This window comes from Hyperoodon ampullatus, assembly GCF_949752795.1.
Source record: "Hyperoodon ampullatus genome assembly, chromosome: 7".
Taxonomy (NCBI): Eukaryota; Metazoa; Chordata; class Mammalia; order Artiodactyla; family Ziphiidae; genus Hyperoodon; species Hyperoodon ampullatus.
Window position 1 is genome coordinate 91772219 of NC_136920.1, and position 27472 is coordinate 91799690.

Sequence of the window (27472 nt, forward strand, 5' to 3'; positions counted from 1 at the left end):
CCATGAGGAACCATCAGACAAAGCCAAACTGAGGGACGGTCTAAAAGATAACTAGCCTGTAATCTTCAAAAATGTCCAGCTTGTGAAAGGGAAGGCACTGTGTGACAAACTGAATAGGATGAAAATGAAACATGTGACTCTGAACTGGATCCCCCGGGAGGTTTGGGACAATCGGAGATAGATGGATGAAGTCTGAGGTCTGCAGTACAAAAACGTCAATGTTTATTTCCTGATTTTGGAGGTTGCGCTATGGTTATAGAGGAGGGTGTCCTTGTTTGGAGGAAATACACGCTAAAGCATTTGTGGGGTGACAGGACATCATGTCAATTTACAGTGGTTTAGAGGGAAAAGTGTTTCATTCTATCCTTATGCCTTTCAGTAATTTTGTGATTGTTAAAAAAAATGGTATCATGAGAAAAACATCAGCCTGGCTGGACCTGGCCCCTGTAACAAATTACAAACTCATAATTTTTATGCATGTGTTAGAGCAATGGGGGGCGCAGGTGGTATTATTTTAGAATTAGTTTATTCAGGTCCAAAGAATGAGAAATGTCATAAATGTTAGGGGGGGGGAAGACATGTCACATGTCACTTTCACACGTGAAAGTGAAGGGAGGAAGTACGACTTGGAACAACCACTAGAAACACAAATACATATTCTGCTCTTTATTAAATAATTTTTTAAAAGCATCTATTAGGTCAGTAATCGGGAAATTCAACTCATTATTTTCTTTTGTACGTGTTTTTGTAATGAAGTGCCCTGGTAAAAAAAACACTGTCTACCAGGTCAACTCTTGTGATTTAGCAAGACAATTAGAAGAAAATGGAAACTTTGGGTCTGCCTTGAACTAGCACTTGTGTCTTGGGGCATCAGTCTTGGGACCTTCATGCTTATCTGACTCACGCATTGTTTTGCATGACTTCTCCCAGACAGGGAATGGGCTGGTTACAGCTTCTTAAAAGTGCATCTTGAAAGTAAGCTCCTAGGATTAGAGAACTTCTTTGGGTCCTTTTCATCCCGAAGTTCTTTATTTGGAAACCAGAAAGAAAGACAAAAAAAAAATTTTTTTTTAAACAGTTCCACTAGAGCCCAGCATCTAATATCTCCTGTTCCCTTTACAGTAAGATGTTAGCTGGTCACATTGACCCTGATCCCAAAGTTTAGTAGAATCCTTCTGCTCTGAAGTAGTATCAGGCATAATAGGTTCTTTCTCTTCTTTTCTTTTTCTTTGTTTTTTTTTAACTACAAAGCTTTATGTCCATGGGTTAGTCCTCATTTGTTGCTCTGAGTCCAGGGCAGATTACATTTGGAGGGCACCATCTTGCATTGCACTCAAAGTACTTTTTTTTGTTTTTCATGTGATGGTAATTATGCTCCTTCCCACAGGCTGCCCCACTGAGGTGATGATGAGGCTGCCCTGAAATCCTATTTTCTGTTGCGATGAGCACTACACAATGCTCTCTGGTATATGAGTGAGCTCTCTTTTTAATTTTGAAGTTTGTGCCTTTTCCTTCGTCTTTGTTTTTGCCTCTGAGTACAACTGTGTGATGTAGTTCATGCAGCTCTTAGAGCGGGAAGCTGAAAGAAAAACGTAGCGAACACGAACATTTAGTTTGAACAACATCGCACCCATTTATTTGAAACACGTGGATTGCACGTGGTATTTGTAGGTCCGAATGTTAATGTGTTAAAAAAAAATCGAACCTGAAATTCACTAATGTGTATACACGGTCTTGAATGCCCTGTTATAGTCTAATTTTTAAAATGTCTTCTTATGTAAACTATATGCTCATAAACCTGAAATAAAATATATAGACATCTCTGCTATCAAATATGTATTGCCAGACAAAAAAATACATTGCCTTTAGCATAATTTCATACTGAAAGTAAGAGGGCTTATGGGAAAAAGAGGATTGGGGCGACCCACTGAAAGCCTATGCAACTCTGTACACGGAGTCTGGAAACAGCTCCAGAAGGTAGCTTTTAAGTGAGCAAAAACAATAGAGTTGAAATGCTGGATGTGAGGGTGCTGAGGGAAAGAGGATGGAAGTGGGGGTCAGAGCCCAGGATAAAGTGCAACTTCCCACAGCTGTGGCAAGCCGCCCCCCCACCCCCCGCCGCCCCAGGGAGTCAGGGTGGGGGCAGACCTTTCTGGGGAGGGAGTCCTGAGTGCAGAAGCTCCTTTTGTTTTTTTAATTGTTTTTTAAATTTTATTGAAATATAGTTGATTTACAATGTTGTGTTCATTTTTTCTGTATAGATACTCATTTTAAACTTTCTTAAAGGTGAATTACAAGGGCTTCTGCTTGCTCAGCAGCTGAGCTGAGGGCTTTTCTTTTCCTGCTAAAGGTTATAATTCTGCTCCCACTCTTCTGTTCCCCTTGCCTGGGAGCATCGGCGTAGGAAACAACCCTCATTACACGTTATACTGACGTCATTCTCCCCCTGACAGTCGTGGGAGGAGATGGATGTTATAGAAACACGCGTTGTACTACAACAGCCTGTATGCAGCTGACACACATTTTCCCCTCCCACACCCAGGTCTCGCACAGACCTCTCACTTGTGCCCCTCTTCCTGCTACTACAGCTAGTCTTTCTTTCTGTTTCACAGCCTGCTAGGTCAAAACCAAAAAAAAAAGCCAGAGGTGGTGTAAAAGAAATGCTTCTTACAAAGCCTCAATAAAACCAATAGGAACTAGTGGCAAAGCTCACTGCATTTTCTTGCAACTTTTGCCAGGTGGAATAAGTTCATTTGCATGGAGGAAACAATGGTTGGAAGGTGTAAGATCCTTGTTTTGCTATATTCCTAGCTTCTTTCTACTGGATCTTTGTCAAGAGTACACACACACACACACACACACACAGAGTCTCCTTTTAGACTCTTCTTTTCATATTTTGCTTGAAGAATTGCAATGAAGTCATCCAAAAGACCTGAAACATTTCTGCTTGAATTAGTTAAGCCTTATATTCATTTATTCAATACAAATTTATCCAGCACTCCATCTGTGCCAGGCCCCAGGCTAGGATCTGGGGGTACACATAGAGTAGATCCAGTTGCTCACCACCTGGAGGTGTACTGTGGTAGCTAAATTAACACACCAAACATGAGAGTCTGGCGTGGGAAGTGCTTCACTGTAAAGGTGTATATAGGATACTGGGGCACACAGGAGGGTTCTACCTGTGTGTGACAGCGAGGACTCAGGGATGGCTTCCCAAAGGGGCATACCTCCCGCTACCTGAACTGAACTGCTACTTCTTGTTTTTTAAGAAGTATTTCCTCAAGTTCTACAAGATGATTTATGTGATTTGCTTTTTCTTGTGCGAAAACTCAAACTTTGATTTTTATTCTCCTCATTAAAGGCAACAAGTTAACCTCATTTTTCAAATCTCAGGTCACATAGTTGACTTACTTTGGCTATTTTTCTCTTGGGATGATGTTTCTTCATTATTTGACCTCGATCTGTAACTTTCTAGAGTGTGCTCTGAAATTTCATTTTCTGCAGGAAGAGAAAATTGTTATTGATTTCTGGTGCACAGAGCATCATCTGTATTCAGAACTGTACGTTTTGAGTAAGAGCATACCTGTTTTTATACCATAGTGGGCTTATCACTCCCTCCCCCATACCTCATGTCCTCATTCGTTCAACAAATCATTTTTTATTCTCTACTATGATTCCTGCAGGCACTGTGCCAGGCAGTATAAGAGCTGCGGAAGTCAAATGACCGCAGATTAGAATCAAGTACTGTCTTTTGGGAAGAAACAATTCCGGTAGCCCTTAAAGAGGTATGGGGGCGAAGTATCAACGGGAGATTTTGAAACAATAGTATGGCATTTGCCTATTGTGCAGATACAGCTGGAAAGCCAGACCCTGTGTTTAGGTATATTTATGATGAAAATGTTAGTGCATCTGAATATCTCGAGACATTGATATTAAACTAGGAGAAGTGGTACTTTTAAGAGGGCCATAGCCGTTCAAAGATGTAGTATTTTGCCATGGGACATCATGAGTTCTCTGTTACTAGAGGTATTCAAGCCGTATGTGGCTAAACCAGCAGTGTCCAAGATCACCAGAATGCGAGTCACGCATGTAATTTAAAAGTTTCTAGTGGCCCTGCTCAGAAAGTAAAAAGAAGCAGGTGAAATAAATATGTTTTATTTAACTAGTAGATTCAATATAGTATTATTAGACGTATTCTTGTGTGTGTGTGTGTGTGTGTACTGAGTTTGCAAAGTTGGGTGTGTGTTTTATCCTTACAGCACCTCTCAAGAGCAACTAGCCACAGTTCATATGCTGACTAGCCATATTGTGGCTACTGTATTGAACAGCCCAGGTCTAAATAACCACTCAGAATTAAAGAGGGGATTTAATCCTGGCACACATTTAGGGAATGAATACAGCAGATGGTTATTCTGGGTAACTTCTAAGGTCCCTTCTGTTTCCGATATGTGTTGAGTCTGTATTTTAGTAGATATCTTCCATGCTAGCTAAATAATTTTGTTTTTGTTTCCAATGAAATAAACTTTTAAATCAGAATGCTTAGGGAAAATTACTAACGTATGGTTGACGGAGGCTGAGTGCATTCTTACAGTGTAAGAATGGGACCCAAAACAGTCTATTATATTCAACCTTTGAGTATGGTTGACGGAGGCTGAGTGCATTCTTACAGTGTAAGAATGGGACCCAAAACAGTCTATTATATTCAACCTTTGATTGACCATTCCTAGAATAGGAGCTCCTTAAGAGCAGGGACTTGGTCTGTCTTGTTGGCAGATGTGTCCCCAGTGCCTGGAAGAGTGCCTGGTACACAGCAGGTGCTCAGTGAATGCTTATTGAATGAATGAATGAATGAATGAATATGCTATTTGGTATCTTTTGTGAGTAGAAGCCTCCACAGTTTAATGCCAATTCCTGGAGCTACTCTAGTTTCTCTTGGTCGTGCACTCTTTAACTGTAGTTCCTAGAGAATCATATCCTGTGTTCACTGCAAAACAAACAGTTGCTTATTTGAATGACAACACTCATCAAATAGATAGTACAGCATTGAATGGAAAAGCTTTGACAGAATTTTCCTTTGGGCTGGCCAATTGTTTGAGCATCTTGTAGCCTCCATCAGGTTCTCTGCCCACTCACCTTTTTTCCATATGACGTGTGCTTTCCGAAGCTTCATGATGAAGAGCTGGACGACGATGAAGAGAATGAAAATGAGGAAGGACACGAGGGTCAGCAGCAGGATGCCGCTCTTCCTCCTCGTCAGCCCCACAAACTGACGATTCGCTTCTAGAAGGAAAAAGAAAGGATTTTAGATAGTTTGAGGGCTTGATTTTTTTTTTGTCACTGAGGAATATACGCAATGTTTGCAAAATATAGTAGAGGCTAATACACAGCTGAGAGGAAGAGACGACAGAGAGCTTTACCCTGAAAGTAGAGAGATTCATGTCATTTATTCTCTGAAAACAAGCAAGCAGGGATACAAACAGACAAAGCAGTTGTGTGGGATGATTTGAAAAAGGTTTTTAAGTTACATAGATATCGAGCTAGTTATTTTTCGTCTCTAGTGGAAACGTGAGAATATTAAATTATAGTCAGGGGATTCAAATTAGATGTTAAGGAATGGGTTTTCAGCAAAGTGTAGTTAAGTAGCAAGAGAGATTGTTAAGGAGTTTGTGAAACTATGCAAACAAAATGAAATTTCATTAATCTTGGCTAGGTTAAATGTGGTCCTCCATGAAGGCATCTAGAGATAAACCAGATGAGCTCTTAAAGATCCTTCTAGAATTCTGATTCTGCGGGCTCTAATTTTGCTAAATGTCATTCACGGTCCCTGTCATCTCAACCAACAAGCCATTGAGGAGTGTCAGCTACGCGTAGAACATTGTGCTTAGAGCTGCATAAGGCACAATTCTTACGTTTTCGGGAGAGTTGTCTGTATATGCAAACAAACAAGTTAATAGAAACAAGCAGAATTAAGATATCTGTGCCAAGTTCTAGACCCACGTGTGTTAATATAATGATGTGTTCAGGGATTCTGAGGCAGGAGTGGTGCCTGAGTTGGTCAGGAAAGTGTTCAGTGAAGATATTGGCCTTGAAGGAGGGGTAAAGAGAGGAGTGATGCGGACTTTTCCTTTCATCAGGGCAGTTAGGGTAAACAAGGGCAGGGCAATCTAAATGGGATGAAGTTTTCAGAGAAAAATATGTATTCTGGTCAGGACCTTATAGAGACAGGACTGCAGAGGTAGGTGGTAGAGAGCACCTTATGGAGGGTTGAAGGCTCACATTCTGTGCTGTGGACTGTGAGCCATAGCAGTTTTCTGAACAAAGGTGTGAAGAGTGCAAAGGGATGTTTTGATAGTAGGTGCTGAAAATGCACAGCAAGGGGAGAAACTAAAGTTACAATACCTCCAGCAGGACATGTGAGGCTCTGCCTCGGGGAGGTGGCAGTGATAGTGGACAAAATACCTAAAAGGGAAGACTCCAAAGTCCTTGGGAACCTATTGATTTTATGTGTGTGTGTGTGTGTGGACACACACACACAAGAGGGAAGGATGTCACCACGGTTTGGGGCCTATGTGATGCTTAGGACAAGCTGATTTTGTGGGAAAAGGTGCTGTTCAGTTTTTAGACATGTTGAGTTTGAGGAGATAACAGAAAACTCAGCCAGAGATACGTGGGAAATGGAATGAAACAGGGACTAATGCTCTGGAGAATGTTCTGGAAATGCAGGTATGGACATCTTCTGCCTGGTGGCAACAGAAACAATCTTGGGAATGGAAAAACTCCTTAAGCATTAAGGCAATAACCAAGGATGGAGAAGTAAAATCAAATCTACATAGAAGAAGTCAGAAGAGGAAGGGACATGAGCTAACAGACATGAGAAGGAGTGGTTAGCAAAAGTAACAGGACCAGGCAGAGTATGTCAGGGAAGCCAGGGAGACAACTAAGTAAAGGGACAGGAAGTGGCTGACCAATAGAAAGGTCAAAAATAATGAGGACCGTAAAAGGCTATTGGATGTGTTGATTAAGAGGTTAAAACATCAAGTGTTTATGCTAAATAAATGAGTGGTGGGAACACTTACCAGTGGCCAAGTGAGAGACTTGAGTGGTTTGTTCTTCCTCTTCCTTGTCAATCTCTGAGGTACTAGAATCTTCCATTACTGCAACTAAGGTGAAAGTAAGACATGATATATACATATGACTATGTATGTGCTGTGTAGTGTGTATATATGCACAGAGTCATCCCAAAGCAGCTTTGGAAACCAAATTAAGTGATCCTCATTAAAAAAACAACAATGAGGTTATTAGTTCATACTGACTTCTTCCAAAAATAGTTGCAAATGGTCAGGATCAGTTTGCCTTTTTTTAAGGTAAATGTTTATTGAACACTACTCTGTGCCAGGCCTTAAACTGACCATTTGGTATATATTCCTTCTCACTACAGCTCTGAGCAAACAGAGGTTTTGAAGAGTTAAGTAAATTGTCTAAAGTCCTACAGCAAATAAGTGGCAGAGCCAATATTGAGACTCAGAGCCTCAAATTTCAACCAGTATTTTATGCTTCCTTCCTGAATCAGACCTATCAGTTGAGAGAGTTTTAGGGTGCTTCAGGATAGCAACTGAACACTGAAGAATGGCATCCCAAGCCTGATGGATAGAAAATCCATAGCCCGAAATGCACAAAGCAATGATTTTTATGTTGAAAATCAGCTCAGTTGTCATTCAGACCTATGCTTGCTTCCCCCTTAGAAGTGGGATGTACTATGATGATTTTTGCTAGGTAAGAGAAATTATAAAAATGAGATCTTTTTTTCCGATTTTGTTGTTTATCTTCCCTTTTCTTTTTTTTTTTTCCTCTGCCGTCTCCTGGTTTTTAGCCCATTGCACAGCGCCACGATGTGGACCCCAAGGGGAATGAAACCACCCCTTCTATTGAAAATGGGTATTATTAACAGTAATAAAATTGTAGAAATTGAAAGCTGAAAGGAATTTTAGAAGCCATATTTCTTAAATCTTATATATGAAAAAGCAGAGGAGAAAATTGAGTTATTCAGTAGTGGTGTAAAGCAATTTAAAGACAACTAGATTCTAAACATGTTTAAAAATATTGGATTATTAAAGCAAGTGAGGTGGCAGTTCCACTTCATAATATTTTCAGTTACCATCGCCCTGCAGAAAAAGTATGTACGTATGTGTGGTATATATGTACTTATCAGTGTTTAAAGAGCCTAAACATGTACTTTTCAGAATTATTCATTATAAACATTTTAAAAATGTGATCTCATACTCAGAACTATGAACATGATAGTGATATGAAAGCACTTCTCCCACCACATGACATTTTTATAGAGACACTATTTGAAACAGAAAGAGGACATATAGGAATTTATGCTTTTCTGGATGAGGCTTGTCTTGCTCAAAGCACCATGACAACGGCATGCATGTATTCATTCATTCATCCATTCATTCATTCACACTGCATTTTGTGAGTATCTGCTATTGCCAGATACTATGCTAGGTAAACTACAAAGACAAGTTAAATATATGATCATTGCCCAGAGCTAACCATCTAGTGCTTTACTGTCTAAAAAAGCTGGTATTATAATCCAGGTTTTCTAAATTCTTCTCCATTTATAGTTCAGTCCTGTTATCAAAAACTATCTGAGTTCTTGACAGCCAAGTAAGTGGTGAGCCTTCAAGCATGATTTTGTTATTCAGTGACAACACCAAAACTCCAGATTCTGCTTTTCGCTCTTTGTTGTTACCATGTCTTTATTTTGTGTTTGGTCTGTTCTAGATGGAAAAACAAGTCTCCTATAAATGAATTCAGCATTGCCTTTTACCACAGAGGAAGTCAAATGTCACAGTTGTGTGTGTGTGTGTGTGTGTGTGTGAGAGAGAGAGAGAGAGAGAGAGAGAGAGAGAGAGAGAGAACTTACAAGGTGTTAGTTACCCTGAAGCCCATCCCACTAACTGATAGGGTGCTTCTCCAGGTCACCATAAAGCTGGAGTCAGTTGCAAGGGGTCCTATATGGTCTTATTACAAATTAAAAGAAAAAAATGAAAACTTAGAATTGGAAAAGTGACCTTCCCAAAGAGGCATAATTTTTTTTTTAAGTTTTAATGTTTTTCGATACTTACCGGTACTAGTGGACTGCTCAGGGTCTTGAGAGGATGGAGAGCTTGTCTCCGGGGCAGCTGAAGCTGTCTCTTGATCAGTAACTAGGAAAGGGGAAAAACAAAATTCTGCAACTACAGAGAGCAATTTTACCCACATTGTGCTCAGTACAATAGGTTGGAAGTGTATTTGGCTGCTACCTGTTTGTGGAGGTTCTGCAGCGACCTCAGAATTATGTGTTCTGCAGCTCTTGCTCTGGTGTTTGAATCTGTGTCCCACTGATTGTCCATCTGCTAAGCTGCCTGGCTTAGAAGTGCAGCAGGCTGGACATCTGTGGAGTGGTGCATTCGGCAGTGGTGGGCAAAGACTATTCGCCACCTTTATCTGTATCCATCTACCTATCAGTCCCTCTGTCTGTCTGTCTGTCTGTCTATCCAATCACATATCTACCTGCTTATTTATTAGGTGGCTTTGGAGTCAGTCTCAGACTGGGTTGAATTCCAGTGCTGCTCCTTGCCTGCTGCTGAGTGAGTTTGGACAAGGTTCCTAATCTCTCAGATGCTCAGTTTTCTCTTACCTGTAAAATGGAGATACTAACACATGTACCTCTTGGAGTTTTTTGGTGAGAATAAATGATTTCATTTGTATAACATGTTTAGCACAACACCTGGCTATTTATTAAGCACAGTGCTTACTAAATGCTATTGTATGATATAAAACAATGTTTAGGAATGTTTCCAGAGGTTCAGCTTAGCATAGATTTGACCAGTCAATGAACAGGCCTGTAACCACGGAGCTTATAAAAATGGTGCCTATTAATTTACAAATATTGATACTGATATGTAATATCTTTATGGAACCTACAAGTGTTTCTCAGCCTTTTATTTAATCAAAGAATTTTCTGTGGTTTTGAAAATTATTTTCTGTTCTTTTTTTTTTTTTTTTTTTTGCGGTACGCGGGCCTCTCACTGTTGTGGCCTCTCCCGCTGCGGAGCACAGGCTCCGGACACGCAGGCTCAGCGGCCATGGCTCACGGGCCCAGCCTCTCTGCGGCATGTGGGATCTTCCCGGACCGGGGCATGAACCCGTGTCCCCTGCATTGGCAGGCGGACTCTCAACCACTGCGCCACCAGGGAAGCCCAAAAATTATTTTCTTAATCAAACATTAACATTTTTTGAAAACTATAAATATGCCTGAATCACGTGCCAAGGACTCTGAGAAAAGAAGAAACACTTAGGAAACACTAGAGAAATAGTAATATAGATGATAAGTAAGCTCTGTGGCCACAAGGAAGCCAGAGAAAACTGAAGAAAGGGTAGAGCTGCTGGCAATGAAAAGAAGGAAAAGCTTGAAGGCAAGTCAAATAGAAGTACTGGAAGCAAATTATAAGACAAGCATAATATGGCAACTACTGGGGACATGTAGAATAAAATTTTCAGTCATGACTAAGATCTAGAATAATGTATACTATGTGAATTCAGATAACCATATAGTTATGTACAAAACAGGTTATATATATTTTATGCACTATATGTATTATACACATTGTATATATTGTGTATATGCCATAGTGTATATATACAATTGTGCATATATGTACAATAGTCTGTGTATGTGTGTGTGTGTATATATATATATATATATATGTATATATATACACACACACATACAGACACACTGGAGTTTGTATTTACTTTGATTTATCCTCTATTTAGCAAAACTGCTAAATAGATTCATTTAGACTGAATGTTGTTTTGATTAGTGGATACTGGTACATGATGATTTATCTCCCTGGTTGGTTAGAATGTTATAGACCTCTGCTATCCAATATGGTATCCACCAGCTATACTGATTATTTAAATTTAAATTAATAACAAGTAATATTAAAAATTTACTTCCTCGGTTGCACTAGCCACATTTCAAGTTAGAGTTTTGGAAAACCTGTATCCACCACTGTGAACTTGACAGGTTCCAAATATTTAGGCTTCTGATGAGATTAGTGATATTAATGAATGTGATTTTGTTACTGAAATGTGCCAACATTTGAAAGATTTGTATCAATCAATGAATCAATATTCTCCAAATGACCAAGGCATGATGTTAGGAATAGTGCCTGGATCATTTAAATAGCAAATTTGTTCAATGGATTTTAATGTAACGAGAGTATGAAAAGTTCATTGACATGGTTCTAGAGTCCACAGAGCAGCTAACCTTTAAGAAGCTACCTCTTGTTGAGTTTTAGTGTAGTGTTGAAGAAGAGTATCCACAATTATCTGAAAAAGGCTATTCAAATACTCTTCCCTTTTCCAACTTTGTGTGAGGCTTAATGTTTTTATATAGTTTAAGCAAAACAACATATCGCAAGAGCTTGAATGCAGAAGTTATGAGAACCTATTTCTATTAAACCAGATAGTAAAAAGGTTTTTAGGGCTTCCCTGATGGCTCAGTGGTTGAGAATCTGCCTGCTAATGCAGGGGACACGGGTTCGAGCCCTGGTCTGGGAGGATCCCACGTGCCGCGGAGCAACTAGGCCCGTGAGCCACAACTACTGAGCCTGCGTGTCCGGAGCCTGTGCTCTGCAACAAGAGACGACACGATAGTGAGAGGCCCGTGCACCGCGATAAAGAGTGGTCCTCGCTTGCCACAACTAGAGAAAGCCCTCGCACAGAAACGAAGACCCAACACAGCAAAAATAAATAAACTAATAAACTCCTACCCCCAACATCTTCTTTAAAAAAAAAAAGATTTTTAAAATGTAAAACAATGCCATTTTTCTATTTTTTGGCATTGCAAAATATAGGGTTTTTTTCCATAAAAATATGCCATTTCTCTTTATATGAAGTAGGTTAATTCTTTTAAAAATAAATAAGTAAACATTGTTCCTACCATGCAGAGTGTGGAGATGAGAGGGTCAGAATCCTTATTGTAAATATGTTCCTGAGCATCCTCAGCTAGCAAACTTTTACTTATCAGATTTCTAGCATCTGTTGGTCAATGTAGGAGCTAGTCAAAGAGAAATATTCATATACAGTTGGAAGCACCAACAGGTGATCCTGGTGTTGTTCTGTGAACACTTACTGGGGATCTGGCAGTGGTGCTAAATAATTGACAATCAGATCATAAATAAAAGTCAAGTTTTAGCCTGTTATTATTATTAGAAACATTTTATGGCTATGATTTTTAGTCCTATAGAACTATGGCCATCAAGGAGGAGAAACTGTGATTTCCCCTTCAGCAGTAATTTTTGTAGATGGCTTGAACAATTGCTGACAAGTAAAAATATGCTTTTTTGATATTGTTGGTTCTTTTATTTAAAATCCGAAAGTCTTTCAGAAGCATTTAGATAAATAAAGCCCCATTTTCTCTTTGGCGACCCTCTCACATTCCCCACGTGCTCCCTTCCACTGATGGGGGTGGAGGCTGGGGACCAGAATGAATGACAAAGAGGAAAGAGGGACTTCCCTGGCAGTCCAGTGGTTAAGACTCCACCTTCCAATGCAGGGGGTGCAGGTTCAATCCCTGGTCTGGGAGCTAAGATCCCACATGCCTCACAGTCAAAAAACCAAAACATAAAACAGAAGCAATATTGTAACAAATTCAATAAAGACTAAAAATGGTCCACATAAAAAAAAATCTTTAAAAAACCCCAAAAAACAAAGAGGTAGGAATATTTGCGTCAGGTTACAGTACGGTCTGGCCTGTGGGTATTTGAGTCTTCTAAACCCAGCTTCCTCAAGACCTGCTTTTGGTTTGATGAGAAAGTGAACGGTGGCGAGCACGGGGTAGTGAGCGGGGAGCTGTTAGCCACAGCACCAGCGCCCACAGGGCAGCGTGACAATTTTCCCACAGAGAGGTTCTCGTTAACAAGTGCCTTTCCTCATTGGTTAGTTCATTTGATAAAGAGCTTTTTCAACAAATGCACTGTCACCCAACAGCTTCCTCCTTCACTAATGTGAGTGAATTCTTATCCTCCAGGAATCTCTTTTCTCACTGAGAAGAACTTTTATAAAGTAATGAAGGTCGGACTCTTATTAATGATAGATGTGTGATTCATGCTTCTTTTCTTTTTTTATATATATTTTTTTGATGTGGACCATTTTTAAAGTCTTTACTGAATTTGCCTCTGTTTTATGTTTTGGTTTTTTGGCCGTGAGGCATGTGGGATTTCAGGTCCCCGACCAGGAATCGAACCCATACCCCCTGCATTGGAAGGCAAAGTCTTAACCATGGGACCACCAGGGAAGTTCCCATGCTGCTTCTTATAGGATACTTCTTGGCTCAAAAAGTTTTATATAGTTTTTAAATTACTTCTTAAACTTTTGGTGAAGGAATCAGAGAAGAGAGATTCTGAAAATGGAGGCAACTCCTCTTCACATTTAATGTTTGATGTTTTTTTCTTTTAGTTTTTATTATTCTTATTTTTTGGTGTTCTGCTCAGAGTATTAACATGGGTAAACTAAAATCTCCAAAACGGTTGTAACAAAATAAATCTAAAGCATAATCATGACTTAATGTGACTACATGAGTGTTATATTAACATAAAATGATACTGACAAGTTTAGATTTATTTCAGTTAATATTGTCTCCTTTTGGGTTAAGTACAGAGAGGTAGTATGCTTCACATGATCTCTCCAAACACATGACTGCAATAAAACTATTTAAGGTCAAGTTATGCCAGCTGTCATGATCAAAAAGCGACCATGACACTGTTTGCATATGGCACTCTGCTAGGCTTTCTGCACAACGGGGGTTCCTCTCGGTGTTGGAACAGTTGCAACCCTGTTGGCTAGTGGGAGACATTTCAATCATTAAAGGAATTTGCTATTAAAGAAAGCTTTGTTGACCTGAGCTCACTCTGAAGGACTTTTCCTAATCCATTTAATTTTGTTTGATAGTGTAATATTAAGGTAAATTTAAAATAATTAAAGACAGTCATTGGTGGTTCTTACCCAAATCTTCAAACCGGAAGGGGGCTACCAGTTTTCTTCCTTGCAGGCCTTTGTGTCGGATAATGCAGCTCGCTGTTGAGTTTTTGCCATATGTGTGGACTCTGAGTGTGCTGGTGCTATTACACTTCTTCCCATCAGTTTCATATTCATGGTGGGTTTCACCTATGGAGCAATTTAAAGAGGCGTGTGAGGTTGTGGCTGTTTAATGCTGTTGGACGTGTTTGGGTCTCTGAGAGACCAATGGCCTTGACATCTTGGCAAACCTGTTAGACTTCTACCCTCACTCTAACTTCCCCCAGCTGCCTGGGACATGCTTGGCCCTAGTCCCAAAGAGAAGCAGATGAACAAGAGTGGATAAGTTTCTATAAACCCTTCACTACTGGAAAAAAAAAAATCCAAAGCTTATCATGTTTACACGGGAAAGATAGCCTAATGTTGTGAAACACAAAGACCCAAGACCTTACTCAAGTTGAATGAATAAGGCAAATTAAAGGAGAGGTCCAGAATTGGCACTGGACTGAATCTATGGTTACATAAAATCGAATGGAATGTCTGTTGAAATGTAAACAAACTAGAAATAGTTCCCAAGCACCACAGTTGGTTTTCCTGCTTCAGTTAAAAGGCTCAAAGCTTAGATTCTTTGTTACCAAAATATTTTTGTCTGTCGTGGGCAGTATGACATAGTACTCCAAGGTATAAGCAAGTTCGTATATGTTCCAATTACATGTATTATGTTAAATGTATTTTTTTAAATTTTATTTATTTTTGGCTGCTTTGGGTCTTTGTTGCTGCACGCAGGCTTTCTCTAGATGCGGCGAGCGGGGGCTACTCTTGGTTACAGTGCGCGGGCTTCTCATTGCGGTGGCTTCTCTTGCTGCAGAGCATGGGCTCTAGGGTGTGCGGGCTTCAGTAGTTGTGGCTCGCGGGCTCTAGAGCGCAGGCTCAGTAGTTGTGGCACGTGGGCTTAGTTGCTCCGCGGCACGTGGGATCTTCCCAGACCAGGGCTCAAACCCATGTCCCCAGCATTGACAGGTGGATTCTTAACCTCTGCGCCACCACGGAAGTCCCTGTTAAACGTACTTTTAATTTTATGCCTGCTACAAAGTTTATGCTCATAGGTAATAGCTACATTGTACCTTTTATTTTATGAAATGTTATGAAGCCATAATAAATATTCTATTTTAGTTTTCTACCTTGTTTTAAACAAAAACATGTAACCATGTTATTTGTGTAGAGGCTTTCAAGAGTAAGGCATGGTATTGATTGGTTAGTAAGGATAATTTGTCTTGAAACAACTGATGAAATATTGAATGGTGTTTTCTGGACCCTTCTGCCACCAGAGGGTGCCAGAACATTGAAAAATTCCTTAGGCATATAAACAGGAAGGAAAACAAAGGAGGAAAGAGAACCATTTCTTCACTTACCTTGGAGCTCCATGTCATCCCCTAAGAGCCAGGTTATCCGTGGAGGGGGCTTACTTCTCACGGTGGAGCATTTCAGTAGGACATGTTCTCCATCTTGCATTCTAACGGAAACTTCCAAGGTTGGCGTGACAGGAGTTGCTAGAAGAAAATAGATTTTTCTTTGCTTAATTAGCTGGTCTATAGATATCAGCAAAGCACAGAGCCTAATAATCTGCAGGGATCATTGTAGGGGGTGGTCTAAATAATGGCCGTCTTTTTTTACTTGACCTTTCTCAAAATATAGTTAAAGGGCTTTTAGGTACTTGTAAAGCTACTCTGGCTGTAATCAGAATGTTTGTCACCCAGTGTGTGATTCGTCTCTAGAAATTCTCAGGCAGACTTTGTTACAACAGTAACTATTAAATGTTATATATGAATGTATTTGACTGGTAGAACACTAAGTGAGGAATAGAGGCTTGAATTCTAGTCCTGTCTCTGTCACCAACTATTGTAAGCGCTTGGGTAAATCCCACAACTTCTTGGTCTATCAGTTTCCTTGTCTGTGACATGAAGGAGCTGGTTTATGGTCTCGCTGTTTCAGGTCTACACTTTCCTGAGTCTAGGACTCACCTCAACGTACGTTACCTCTGTTCTCTCCTAACATCAAAGATGCATTTCTCTTTTAAAGGGCCCACCGGCCCTTTTTCTTTCTACTCCTGTCTTGGAAACCCTTTTCAGTTAGGCTTCCTTCTTCCTCTTGCCTATTCTACCTCACACTGTGGTCCAGAACTGCACTCTTTCATGTTGATTTACTCATCTATCTGCCATTGAGACATTATGAGGTCAGTTCCAAGTCTGCACTAGATGCCGGCAATGCAAATAAGGAAAAGATAAGGCTCTCCAGGGAGCTACAGTCTGGTGATAGGCTCAGCCCCTAACCTGTTCATTGAAAGGCCAACTGTTAAGTGCAATGATAGCGGTAGGCATGGGGTGTTATGAGAGCTCAGTAGGGCACACAGTCAGTCTGAGCCCGAGTGGTATTTGGGGTGGCCAGTAAGGTGGGGAGAAGGTGATCCCTAAGCTGAGTCACATTGGTTCTCAAAACCCCTAGGGAGCCACTCCTTCCTAGAGACTTAGTCAACATGCCTTTACTTTATGGCAGGTACCACACTCTAATAATTCAAGAAGAGAAGTCTAAGAAATTCTTTGTGTGATATGTGGATTTATGTTATCTAGAGAGCAACAAAAAGCCATGTTTTTAATTGATCTGTTCTGCCACGAAAAGCAAAAAGGTAAAGATAGTAAGACTTACACTGAACACAGCTGACCATCTGCAGAACTGAGCAAGTTCCAACCGGTCAGGAGCTGTCCCTTCCTATCCGTGCCTCCCAACCCCGCACCCACCCACCCGCAACAGAAGAGAGGAGCTTGTTTTGTAGAGGATGTGAGCTGATTGTCCAGTGCAGTTACATCTGAATTCATGCCATCTTAGGATATGCTGTCAGAAGTTTCTGCTTGATGTCCGTATGTGTTTTGTGCCTTCCTAAACTAGTGTGCAAACTCCTTGTGGGCAGACATTGTGCCTAATTCATCTTTGATTCTCCGCAGCCTAGCACAGCGCCTGGCACACAGTCACGGCTCATCCAGTACTAGTTTTCTTTCCTTTTAGTTCTCTGCAGAGAGAATTTAGTTGATGCCAAAGACAGATTTCACAAATTCACATTTTAGTCTGGGGCTTGCCACTCAAAATGCTGTGTTCCTTTCAACAAAAGATGGCAAAGGCGCCCAGGAAATGCCTTGCTCTAGGCAACATTTTTTAACTAAAATATTAAGTTTTAAAATGATGTATCAGGTTCCTAAGTTTATTGTTCCCAGGCTGGGTTTCCTGGCATTCGGGCACCTACCTAACACGATGACTTTCACTTCCTTTGTTCTCACGGAGTTGCCATAATGCAGACACTTGTACACGCCTTCATCTTGCTGTGTTACATTCAGCACCCTGATGGAGAGCTGATGGGAGGAGTAATGAAGAAGCTGGTATTTGGAATTTTTTAAAGCTGTACAAGAGGGGAAAAGAGCTGTTATGAGGAGAGATATCAGATGAATGCAGACTCTCAGTGGATTGATTATTCACAGAAATAGCTTTTGATTTTCACACTTTAAAGGAACAAATGTCCCATCTTCAACTGAGCTGCTTTCCAAATTCTGGTGTTGCCAGCTGGAGGCCTTGAATAGTTCGAAGTTAGTTTAGGAAATGAAATATCTTGATTCTAGGATCCGTGAAATAAGCAATTTGCTTTATTTGTGCTTGTAGGAAATTAAGAGCCCTATGCTGGCAAAGGGTTCAGGTTGCAGGACGATATTAAATAATTTTTTTTTTACATTATGGAAAACGCCCCACTAGGATTTACGTCTTTGAAATCTGATTCATTTGTGATGGTCTTGTCACAGTGTATGTGAAGAATGGAACATAAATGCACTGATATTCATTGCTCCAGCTAGGTGCTTGTTATTTTTAATTTTTATAAGTTCATTATTATTTGAAGTTTCCCAAAGATGATGACTTAGTCCTTCCAAATGTTTAAGGAATGTCCAAAACAAACAAACAAACAAACGAACCCCAACATAAAATCCCCCACAGCTCCAGAAAGTTCTAGCCAATAGCAAGTGTTCCTTTTGATTCTATCTTGACCTGGGATTTCCATCTCAGGTCAAAGGTCGCTTAGCAAATCAGAGGCTCCTTAAATGAGTGGTTTTATTTGATTCTTTTTTTCTAATGTTAAGATTTATAATGTGAACAAGCCTAAAATAGTTAAACTGTGAATGGCTGACTAAGGAAGGTTGTTTCTCATCTGGAATAATTGTTGTGTGCCCTGGGACACTGATGTTACCTGAGCTGGAATTCAGGTGTTCTCAATCTCAGCACTACGGACATTTGAGTCCATAATTCTTTGTTGGGAAGGGAGACTACACTGTGCATTATGATATGTTTAGCAGCATCCCTACTCACTAGAGTCCAGAGCCCCTTGCCTCTCCCCAGTTATAACAACCAAAGCTATCTCCAGACAATGCCAGATGCCCCCCGGAGGGCAAAAAGTACCCTTGGTCGAGAACCATCAAGCTAGATCAGGGCATCCTGTTGCAGAAATTTGAGAACGTCCATCTTCTCCCAGTTTACCCAAAACAAAGCAACAGAAAACATTATTTAACAGAATTCTCTCTACTTAAATTTTCCTCTCAGAACTTTTAACAATTAATATCTACTTATTCTATTGGAATCTAGTTGATTTAGCTTAAAATAATTTATTTTACATTGAACCTGTCAATATTTAATAACATTTTCAAAGCACATCAAATGTTTTTAGAGGCTCTGCTTTTATAAAGCAGAATGAAATTTGCTGTGTTGGAGACTTTTCCAAACATTTGACAGTTAGGAGTATTAAACGGAGATATAAAATGGTCTCATAAAGGGGAGGGTTTCATAAAATCCTGCCCAAAGAGATGAACTAAATAGACTATTAAAAATCCTTTCCCACAAGAAAAAAAAAAAATGTAACGACATGAGGTGACAGATCCTAGCTAAACTTATTGTGGTATCATTTTCCAATGTATACATATATCAAATCATTATGTTGTACACATTAAACTAATACAATGTTGTATGTCGATTATATCTTCATAAAATTGGGGAAAAAAAGAGTCCTCTTGCATCTCAGGCATCTAAGACTCAATGTGTATTTCTGAGAGAGGAAGATTGCCTTCCTTTTCAAAGTGATACGTCCTGTCAATTCCTGTCACCTAGTGATCTAAAGGTTTTGTTAAGACCAACAAGAGAAGGGGAGCCATCTGGAAGAGGCTTTGAGATATGGCTTTGGGTTGCTCAGATGGAAAACAAAGCAGCTGGCTCCAGATGTGGGGTGATGTGTTGGCTGCCTGAGGACCAAGGGCCCCCAGTCTGTCCGTCTGCTACCCGTCTGTCATCACGCAGTTGGTGGTTTTCATGGTCGCTGAGAGTCAAAAAGTGACATGGGGGTGAGGTGGGTTGATGGAAATGTACTTTGTCATTTGAGCCCCCTTAACCAACCATTTTGGTGGGGTTTCCATTTCAGACTTCCTGTCCAAAAAAAGCAGCCACGTGTGAAATAATAGGCTTCTGGGTGCTATTTACATGTCACAGTGGGTGGAGCCAAGCCCACCGTTTGGGTGACTCATGCCTGCTTTCTGTCCTACCAACCTGTCTGTCTGGAAAATCCCTCAGGTTGAGGTCTGGCGGTGATTTACTTTTCCTTCCCTTACCGGGATGCTCGCTGAAGAAAATGGTGAAGCCCGATGGGGCCAGCCACTGCAGGGAGGTGGTCTCCGCCTGAGAAATGACACACTTTAGAGTGAGTGTCTGGCCTTCCTCCACGGTGACGGTTTCCATGTGGTTGGCCCGAAAGGCCTCTGCAGAGGAAGAGAATTGGGGACAGTCAGGCTGGCACAGGCCACACCACTCCCGAGCTGAGGCAGGGCTTTAGACTCAATGCAACCTCATTCATCATTGGGTCATTTACTACACATTTCTTAGAGAAACAAAACGTAAGTCAACAGCAAAAAATGCGAGGAAGGGAGGGAACGCAGTGTGCAGGGGCAGTGAAGATGTCTCTCGAAAGAAGTCTGAGTGAAGGGGTGGGTTTTGATGGGAAGAAAGTTGAACGTCTGTTAGGCATTTGCCCTGCCATATGCTGGGAATTGTGTCTTCCATGTTACCAATATTTAACATAACTTTCAAACTAACCCTCTAGAGGAAGAATTATTTTGCTCCCTTGACGATGAGGGAGTAGAGGTTCAAGGTCATAGAGGTCCTGGGGTTGGCACCTGTGCCCGCGTGTGCAGACTTGCAAGCCCGTGCTCACGTACCTAGTCAGACTACCCAAGGGATGAGATCCCAGAAAACTCAGCCTTTCTGGACACTGTTTATAAAACAAGCGACTTGTGTCTTCAAGTACAAATCGGGGGTCTTGGATGCTAAGAAAGAATGTTATTTCCCATCGGGCTCTTGCGAATTATGGAGCTGCCCATCACGGTGAGTAAGTACGCCCCCACCCGCAGAAGAGCTTCTCCGCCAGAGGGAAGATGTTCTCAGGTCTCTTCCGATTTAATATTCCACAGGAACGCTTTCCCCAGGCAAACGCGAGAGTCTAATTTCCCCAAATCACAAACCCCAGAGAATGAGAAACAGTTGGTTCTAAGCAGCTACAAAGTTATCCTCCCCAGAAAGAAACGGATAGAAAAATAAATTGGCTTTACTGCCGATTTGGCACATTTATTGCCATTTGTTATTTCTTCAAGTTTTAAATTAAAAAAATTTTTTTTCCTGAGGACGAGACAATTCTTATCAGTGAAAGTACCAAACACTTCCATAAACAGAAGAATACCGTGGGGTTATAAAATATGAACAGCAAATGCAATGAGTTTTACTGCATTATCTTAAACCTTAAAAAAAAAGAAATTAAAAAAGAGAAGCAAGAAGGGAGTTAATTCCTTGTGATAAATTTCAAATATTAGGAAAAGCACTTTGGAGAGCTCTGGGAATTAACTGGTACAGACGTTTTAGTTTGTTCCATTCCTAGGTCATTAATTTCAACCTAGCCTCCGGCAATAAGAACCCAGAATTACTGTATTGTATTCATATTGACTTTCATGGGAAAACAGTTTGTTCGAGTCCTAAGGGAAAAACACTCATATCATCAGCCAATACTATGATGAACAACAAGGAATCAATAAAAAGAGATTATTTTCAAAAAAGCATTGAGTCATAGGCCAGAATTCTGCTTAGGCAGGTCATTTGGAAATATTCTCATCTATAAAATTAACCTATAATCGAGTAATAAGGCCAATATTAGTAGAGATGCTTTGAAATGACAATGGAATTTCTTCCAAGGTTAAGCAACTTTTGAACCAAGAATTTGAATCTAGACCTAACTTGCATTGCTTCATCCCATTGTGATTCTTGCTTTACTCTCTAGTTCTCGTGCGTTATCTTGCTTCCCACAAACAGACTGAAGTTTCAAGAGGGCAATAACTATGTTTTCTATTTCTCTAAAATTCATTCCTTACAGAAACTATCACAGTGTGAGCTTGGAAAGTAATGGCTTAATGCCAGCTTTCATGATGACACTATAATGCAGGCAATGGATAGATATCTATGCTCTCCTATTGTTAGTAAGAATACTGAGAGGCAGGAGGGAAGTTACTGCATAAATAAATGATAGAATAAAAACTAGTGTTAAGCAACATCCCCTGATTTCATCCTTCGGGCCAGAAATGGACACTTAGAAGTTTTGCCAGTGTTCTTACCTTTGGTAAAATGATTGTCTAGACAGGAAGCCCACATGTGGGGAGAAGGGAGTGGCGAGATTTGTCTGCTGCCTGTTTATGAATAAATGTTTCCCATTTTAAAGGTGTATATCATCATTGTCTTTTTCTTGGGATGCATGCTTATGAATTAAATAATGTCAGTTGATTCTCACAGTGTCTTAAAAATTGTGCTAAAAGGTAGTATGGCTTTTTAGCATCTGCTAAAGAATTTTATCTCCCAAGATGAGTGTTTGCTCTTGCCTTTGAGAATTCAGGATCAGGCTGCTGACCACAAGAATAGGTGCCTGAGTTCCAGATGGAAAGGGCTGTGTTTGAGGCATAGAATACTAGTCGTTTCCTCTACTCTTGGCTCCTAGCCTTGCTTTTGACTTTATAAGCCTAATTATCTTGCAGTGCTGTCATGTAGACCCCATGTTTGATTCAGAGACAGGAAATCATTGTAGAAAGGAAGACTAGCCCAGTGAGAATCCACTGGGCCATATTGCTTCAGTGGTAGTGCTTAAAAATATTGTCTAATGTGTCTAAGTCACGTCAAAGCGTAGAAGAGGAGCACAGTGGGTACCTAAGTTTTGATGGCACGTCTTCTAAGAAAAAAGTTCCCCATGATCCTTTTGTTGCCATTGAAAACTGCAGTGGAACTAGTCTTTAAAATCTTTCTTCACCTAAGTTTAGAGTCAAACTTTCACCTTCTTTGTCAGAGGGATGGGGTGAGGGGTATCTTCTTTGCTCACCACTTCCTCCCCTACGGGTTCTAAAGACATGTATATCTTTATTCACCCTTAGGCTTTCTAGTGTAGACCCTGAGTGCCCTGTGCCTACTTGCTAGTTCTCCCTGCCTGGGCTTCAGACTTCTCACCCACAAACGAGCCCGACGTGACTCCCAAATGCTGGACATACAGAGCTTGACAATGAATCGCTGTGACGTCTCTCCTGGAAGGTCACCACTCACTGCTGGTGCATCATGTTTACTGAGTGGATTAGTTATTGCTGGGCTTGGTCGTTATCTCCATGACTGGGTTTATCCATCCATGCACAGCCATGTGTTACGAGGCCGCTCGTTAAGTCTGGAGCTATAGACTGTGACTGTGTGACTGGTTTATACATGGAAAGGGAACCTGTGACCTTCACCATCATCTCCAACCCCCACCGCATGAACCAATTGTCCTATGAGTGGAATGGCTTCTCGCCGAAGTACGCGTGACCGACCCTTAAGCTGAAGGGCAAGCAGCAGCCACAGCTACCTACCAAAGCACCCGTAGATAAAACCTGTGCAGTTCCTAAGAGTCCTTGGTTTGGGGAGTTGCAGTGTGTCCACCCTACTCTAGGTCATCATGGCAGGCTGAAGAAAGAGTAAGATATTCTTTCTTTTTCTTAGTAGCCCAATTATTGCATGCAATAACTTTTAAAACTCCCGAAGAGAGCCAGTCTGTCCTGCAGGGACCCCGAATTCAACACGTCCAGTTGGAATTCATCATTTGTACTGTCCCTTGTGCTCCACCTGCTCCATTCTGGTAGTTCCCTGTAGCCCTCAGTGTCATCCCAAGCCACTGCATGCCAGGTATCTGAAAGGCACCCCAGCGTCTTCCCTCTCCAAAACATCTCTTTAATCAATTCATTCCTCTTTTTTTCACTACTATCACTGCCTCCATTGTTTCTTTCTTGGACCATTACAATAACCTCCTTCTAGCCTCCACTCCCTCTAATTTATCATCCTCGTCTGCTTCAGAATTACAGTTAAAAGTATAAATTTGATCGTTTGATTCCTTCATTAGAATATTTGCTATGGCTCCCACTGCCTGTAAGAATCAGGCCAAAATTCCAGATAACTTGACTCCCATCTTTTCCTCCAGTCTCGTTTGCTGATATTCCCTTCCAGACGCTCCATGCAAATGGCTACTTGCTGTTTCCAGAAAGTTCCAGGCTCAAGAAGATACTTTGCCTTTGTCCATGCTGTTCTCAGCCTAGAATGCCTTTCTTAGCTCCTTCAAGGCTCAAGTCAAATTACACCACTTTTGTCAAAGCTGCCCAACCAGGCTTTAGCCTCTCCCTCCCCTCAGTAACCTCCTCTCTCCTCCAGATCCCCAAAGGCTTCGAATAAACTTCTCTTACAGCACTTCACACATTACTTTTTTGGTTACAAGTATGTCTCTGTGGATAGATTACAGACTCCTCATACAAAAGTTGTTTGCTAGTCATTCATTTTATATTCCCAGGGCCTAACACAAAGTAACATTTTAAGTATTTGTTCAATCAATGGCTAATCATGAGTAAATGTATATACTCAGTAATAAATATTTTAATAGGATGCTCATTTTGTTATGTTAAATAATAAAGATGAGCTAGGTTAAAACCAGAGACACACAGTGAGTTAATTCTCAAACCAGAGCTGTATTTGCTTGGCTCTTATGAGGTTAGCAGGCAAAATATGCTTCGATTCAGATCATGACAAAAAACATTATTCTTTAGATAGATTTGATAGAGGAAATTACGAGTGTGCAAATGAATCAGACTTTCTCAAAATCAAATTATTTCCAGTATAGCTTTAAAGAATCTGTCTCAACAACATGTCAGTAAATGGATGACTCTTTCCTGGTCAAAGGGAGTATCAGGAGGACCCTGCTCAATCTGCAGCTGTTCTTTGTTTCCTGCATCCTGCTCCCCCCTAAACAACCAGAATAGAGGGTGCAAATTGGTGGATTTTCATCATCTACAATATAGGTAAATGGGAAGAATTTGAAAAATTCTCCATTCTTACTGTGTTTTACCCACCCTAGGGGCTGCCAGTAGGAGCCTTGAAAAGAGGGCAGGTTCCAAGATTATGGGACTTTTTTGCGGGGGGGCTATAAGTTCTTGGCACCCATAGAAGTTGTGCAGTGGAAGAAGGTGTAGTGATCTTCCCGTAATTCAATTAGCTAAAAGCAGCTGGCAATTTATGTTGCCCAAACTGCTGATTTGCTGCCTTTTTGCTGATAAGAAAGCAACATGGTCAGCTCCTTTCCTGTTTGGGACTCTGATGGGCATGAGTAAGCTTAGGATAGAGTGGGCAATTGGTTCCCAAATACCATTGCGCCTAGACGCCCTCTGGCTGGCCCTTTGGATGAGGATTCAGTTTGGGATTTTTCAAGAATGAATCTTCCAAATTGTGTAAATTATAGCTTTCAAATTTTTGATCCACATTAAGAAACACATTTTCTATCACAACCCAATACACACACACTCACTGAAAACTTTCATGAGTTAATACTTTTACTATGTGCTTTGCTGATATTTACATTGTCATTTACTAGCTGTGAAAACTTGGGCAGGTTATCTAATTTCTTGTAACCTCAGTTTTATCATATGTAAATTAGGGATATGAATACCTCCCTCAGTATTTTTGCTAGGATAAATGAAATAACATAAAGTACTCAGCACTGTAATATATACAATAAATATATTTCTCCCCTTTCTTTATAAATAGTATTTGAATAACTTATATCCTAAAAGACTTATCTTAGGTTTACCTTAGGACATGATTATTGCAGTTTTTTATTTAAAACATTATTTCTGTGAGCTATTTTTATAAGGGAATAACTCAAGTCCTGAAAAAGTGAAGGTCAGTTAAAGACTTTAAACTTTGGAATAATTGAAAGCATTCTAATTTTAGCCATCTAAATGTACTTTTTCTGAAGGTATTAGCTCTTCTTCAAGACACTTATTGAAGACACTATTATTTATTACAAAAATTGAATCTTTATTAAGTGCCTCAGGATGCAGGGACCAAAAAAGAGGGCACTAATTGAAGTGTATAAGATAGGAAATTGAAGTACTATGTAAAATAGGACATCTAGTTTTTAAAAATACTATTCTTCAGATGCAGTTCTGTGGTGAATGCAGATTTAGAAGGACAGCTGCTTTACTTAGAACACAACAATACATTCAATTTTGGAAACAAACATTCAACAAGCAAGCAACACTGTATATGTGTAATTTTCTTGGCTAGAAAATGATACAAGTTGCAATCAGAGATTCAGGGACAATACAGCCTGCCCCCCACTTTTGGGTAGGAATAATTTGACCTGCGCTAAAAAGGTAACTGTGTCTTTCTTTAATGTTCAAAACACTACATTAGAATTAAGCATCAAAAAATCACATTTGAAAATTATAATGAAATGTAAAGTATAACTGACTCAAAAAACAAGCACAAAGTTTTCACTGGGATCATTATGATCTGAACGAATTAAGAGTTATATAGCACTTTGCCACTTTCAAAGTACTTTCACATTTGAAATTTGATCCTTATAACAATCTAGAGTTTGGTAGATCAAACATTGTTATCATCTTCATTTCAAGATGTGGAAACTGTTTCAGAGAAATTAAATTATTTGGCTAAGGCTTATACAACAAGGAAGTTTTTGTTTTGTTTTGTTTTCAAATAAAGAATTTTTAATTTCTTCATACTGATACAGTATTTTTAACTAAAAATGAGACAATCCTTTTGTACCTTTTGAGGTTTCCTTTTTAAATCACATGCTTATATTATCTATTTAAAAGAATAATTTTAAACAAAAGTGTATAAATAGGGATAAGCTGTAAAGCTGCACCAATTGGATCCCCAAGGGAAGGCCATTCTTTGTTCTTAACAAGGAAGTTTTTAAAAATCCCAAACAGATGCCCTTTCAACTGGTATACCCTTAAAAGACAGAGCCAATAAACTTGTTACACTTTGCCATAACACAGATTCCACAGAGACACACACTACAATGACCCTTTCTAGACCCTGTAGCCACTGAACAAGAGATTCAACAAATCCAGTAACATCCCTCAGATGTGATTGCGGCGTGGCGTGGAAAGTGGCAGATTTACCTGAGCTGCTTCTGCAGTTGGTCCTCCGTGACAGCAGTTGACTGACTGGTAGATAGATGTGCCCAAACATTAGGTCAACCGAACATCAAAAAACATGAGCTCTAAGTCCTTACCTTGTAAGGGGAACCAAACCAGCAAGCTGCAAAGCCTCCACCACATGTTGTGCTGTGCTGCTGTCACACTTTGTCAACTTCCTCTGGATTCTGAAATAAATAGAGCAGACTGGTTTCTTTTGAAAGGGGGAGGCAGTGGCTCCGTGACCTCATGTGTCTCACCTCCTCCATCAGCTCTGGAAGCCCCCTCTTAGTTAGCTGCCCCCAAAATACCTCCCGGTGGAACAGTTAGGGGACCACATGTGTCACCTCGATTGTGGAGAGGGGTGAGTGATGTGTTGGTGGTGCAAATCTTTCTACTGCATGTGGGTGGTCCTGGTAAGTCAACTAGTTGCAGGGCTTTTGGGGAGAGGAGGGAGTGCAAGAGATATTAAAATGTTCCTGTGTAGTGACATCACCTTGTTTTCACTTTTCTAGTTTATTAAACAATTTAAATTAGGCAATTTTTGCTGAACCCTTGTGAATATATTTCTAACTCTGGAAACAAATTCTAATGGTTATCAGGGGGCAGAGTTCACTAAATCACAGATTTACTCATTTAAAAAATCTGTGTATCCATCCACCCACCCATCCACCCATCTGTCATTCATCCAGTATCCATCTCTTTATTTATCTAGCCATCTAGTATGCACTGCTCTAAGATATGATCTGATATGAAAGATAAAGCCTTGTGTTTAAGGAGAATATGAT

At 40.3% G+C, this 27472-nt stretch overlaps 1 protein-coding gene across 1 annotated transcript; it reads right to left on the reverse strand.

Moving 5' to 3' along the window:
* Window positions 1–1448: 1448 nt before the first annotated feature.
* CRTAM (cytotoxic and regulatory T cell molecule) lies at window positions 1449–27056 on the reverse strand (the record flags this gene model as incomplete). Its single annotated transcript, XM_079708041.1, has 10 exons — window positions 26783–27056; window positions 19761–19907; window positions 17369–17521; window positions 15486–15623; window positions 14062–14223; window positions 9135–9215; window positions 7077–7160; window positions 5134–5280; window positions 3412–3498; window positions 1449–1579 (listed from the first exon to the last, which is right to left on the reverse strand). Exons 1-10 carry the CDS (start codon window positions 26826–26828, stop codon window positions 1449–1451), a joined length of 1176 nt encoding a protein of 391 aa, XP_079564167.1. The 5' UTR covers window positions 26829–27056.
* Between the last annotated feature and the right edge of the window lie 416 nt (window positions 27057–27472).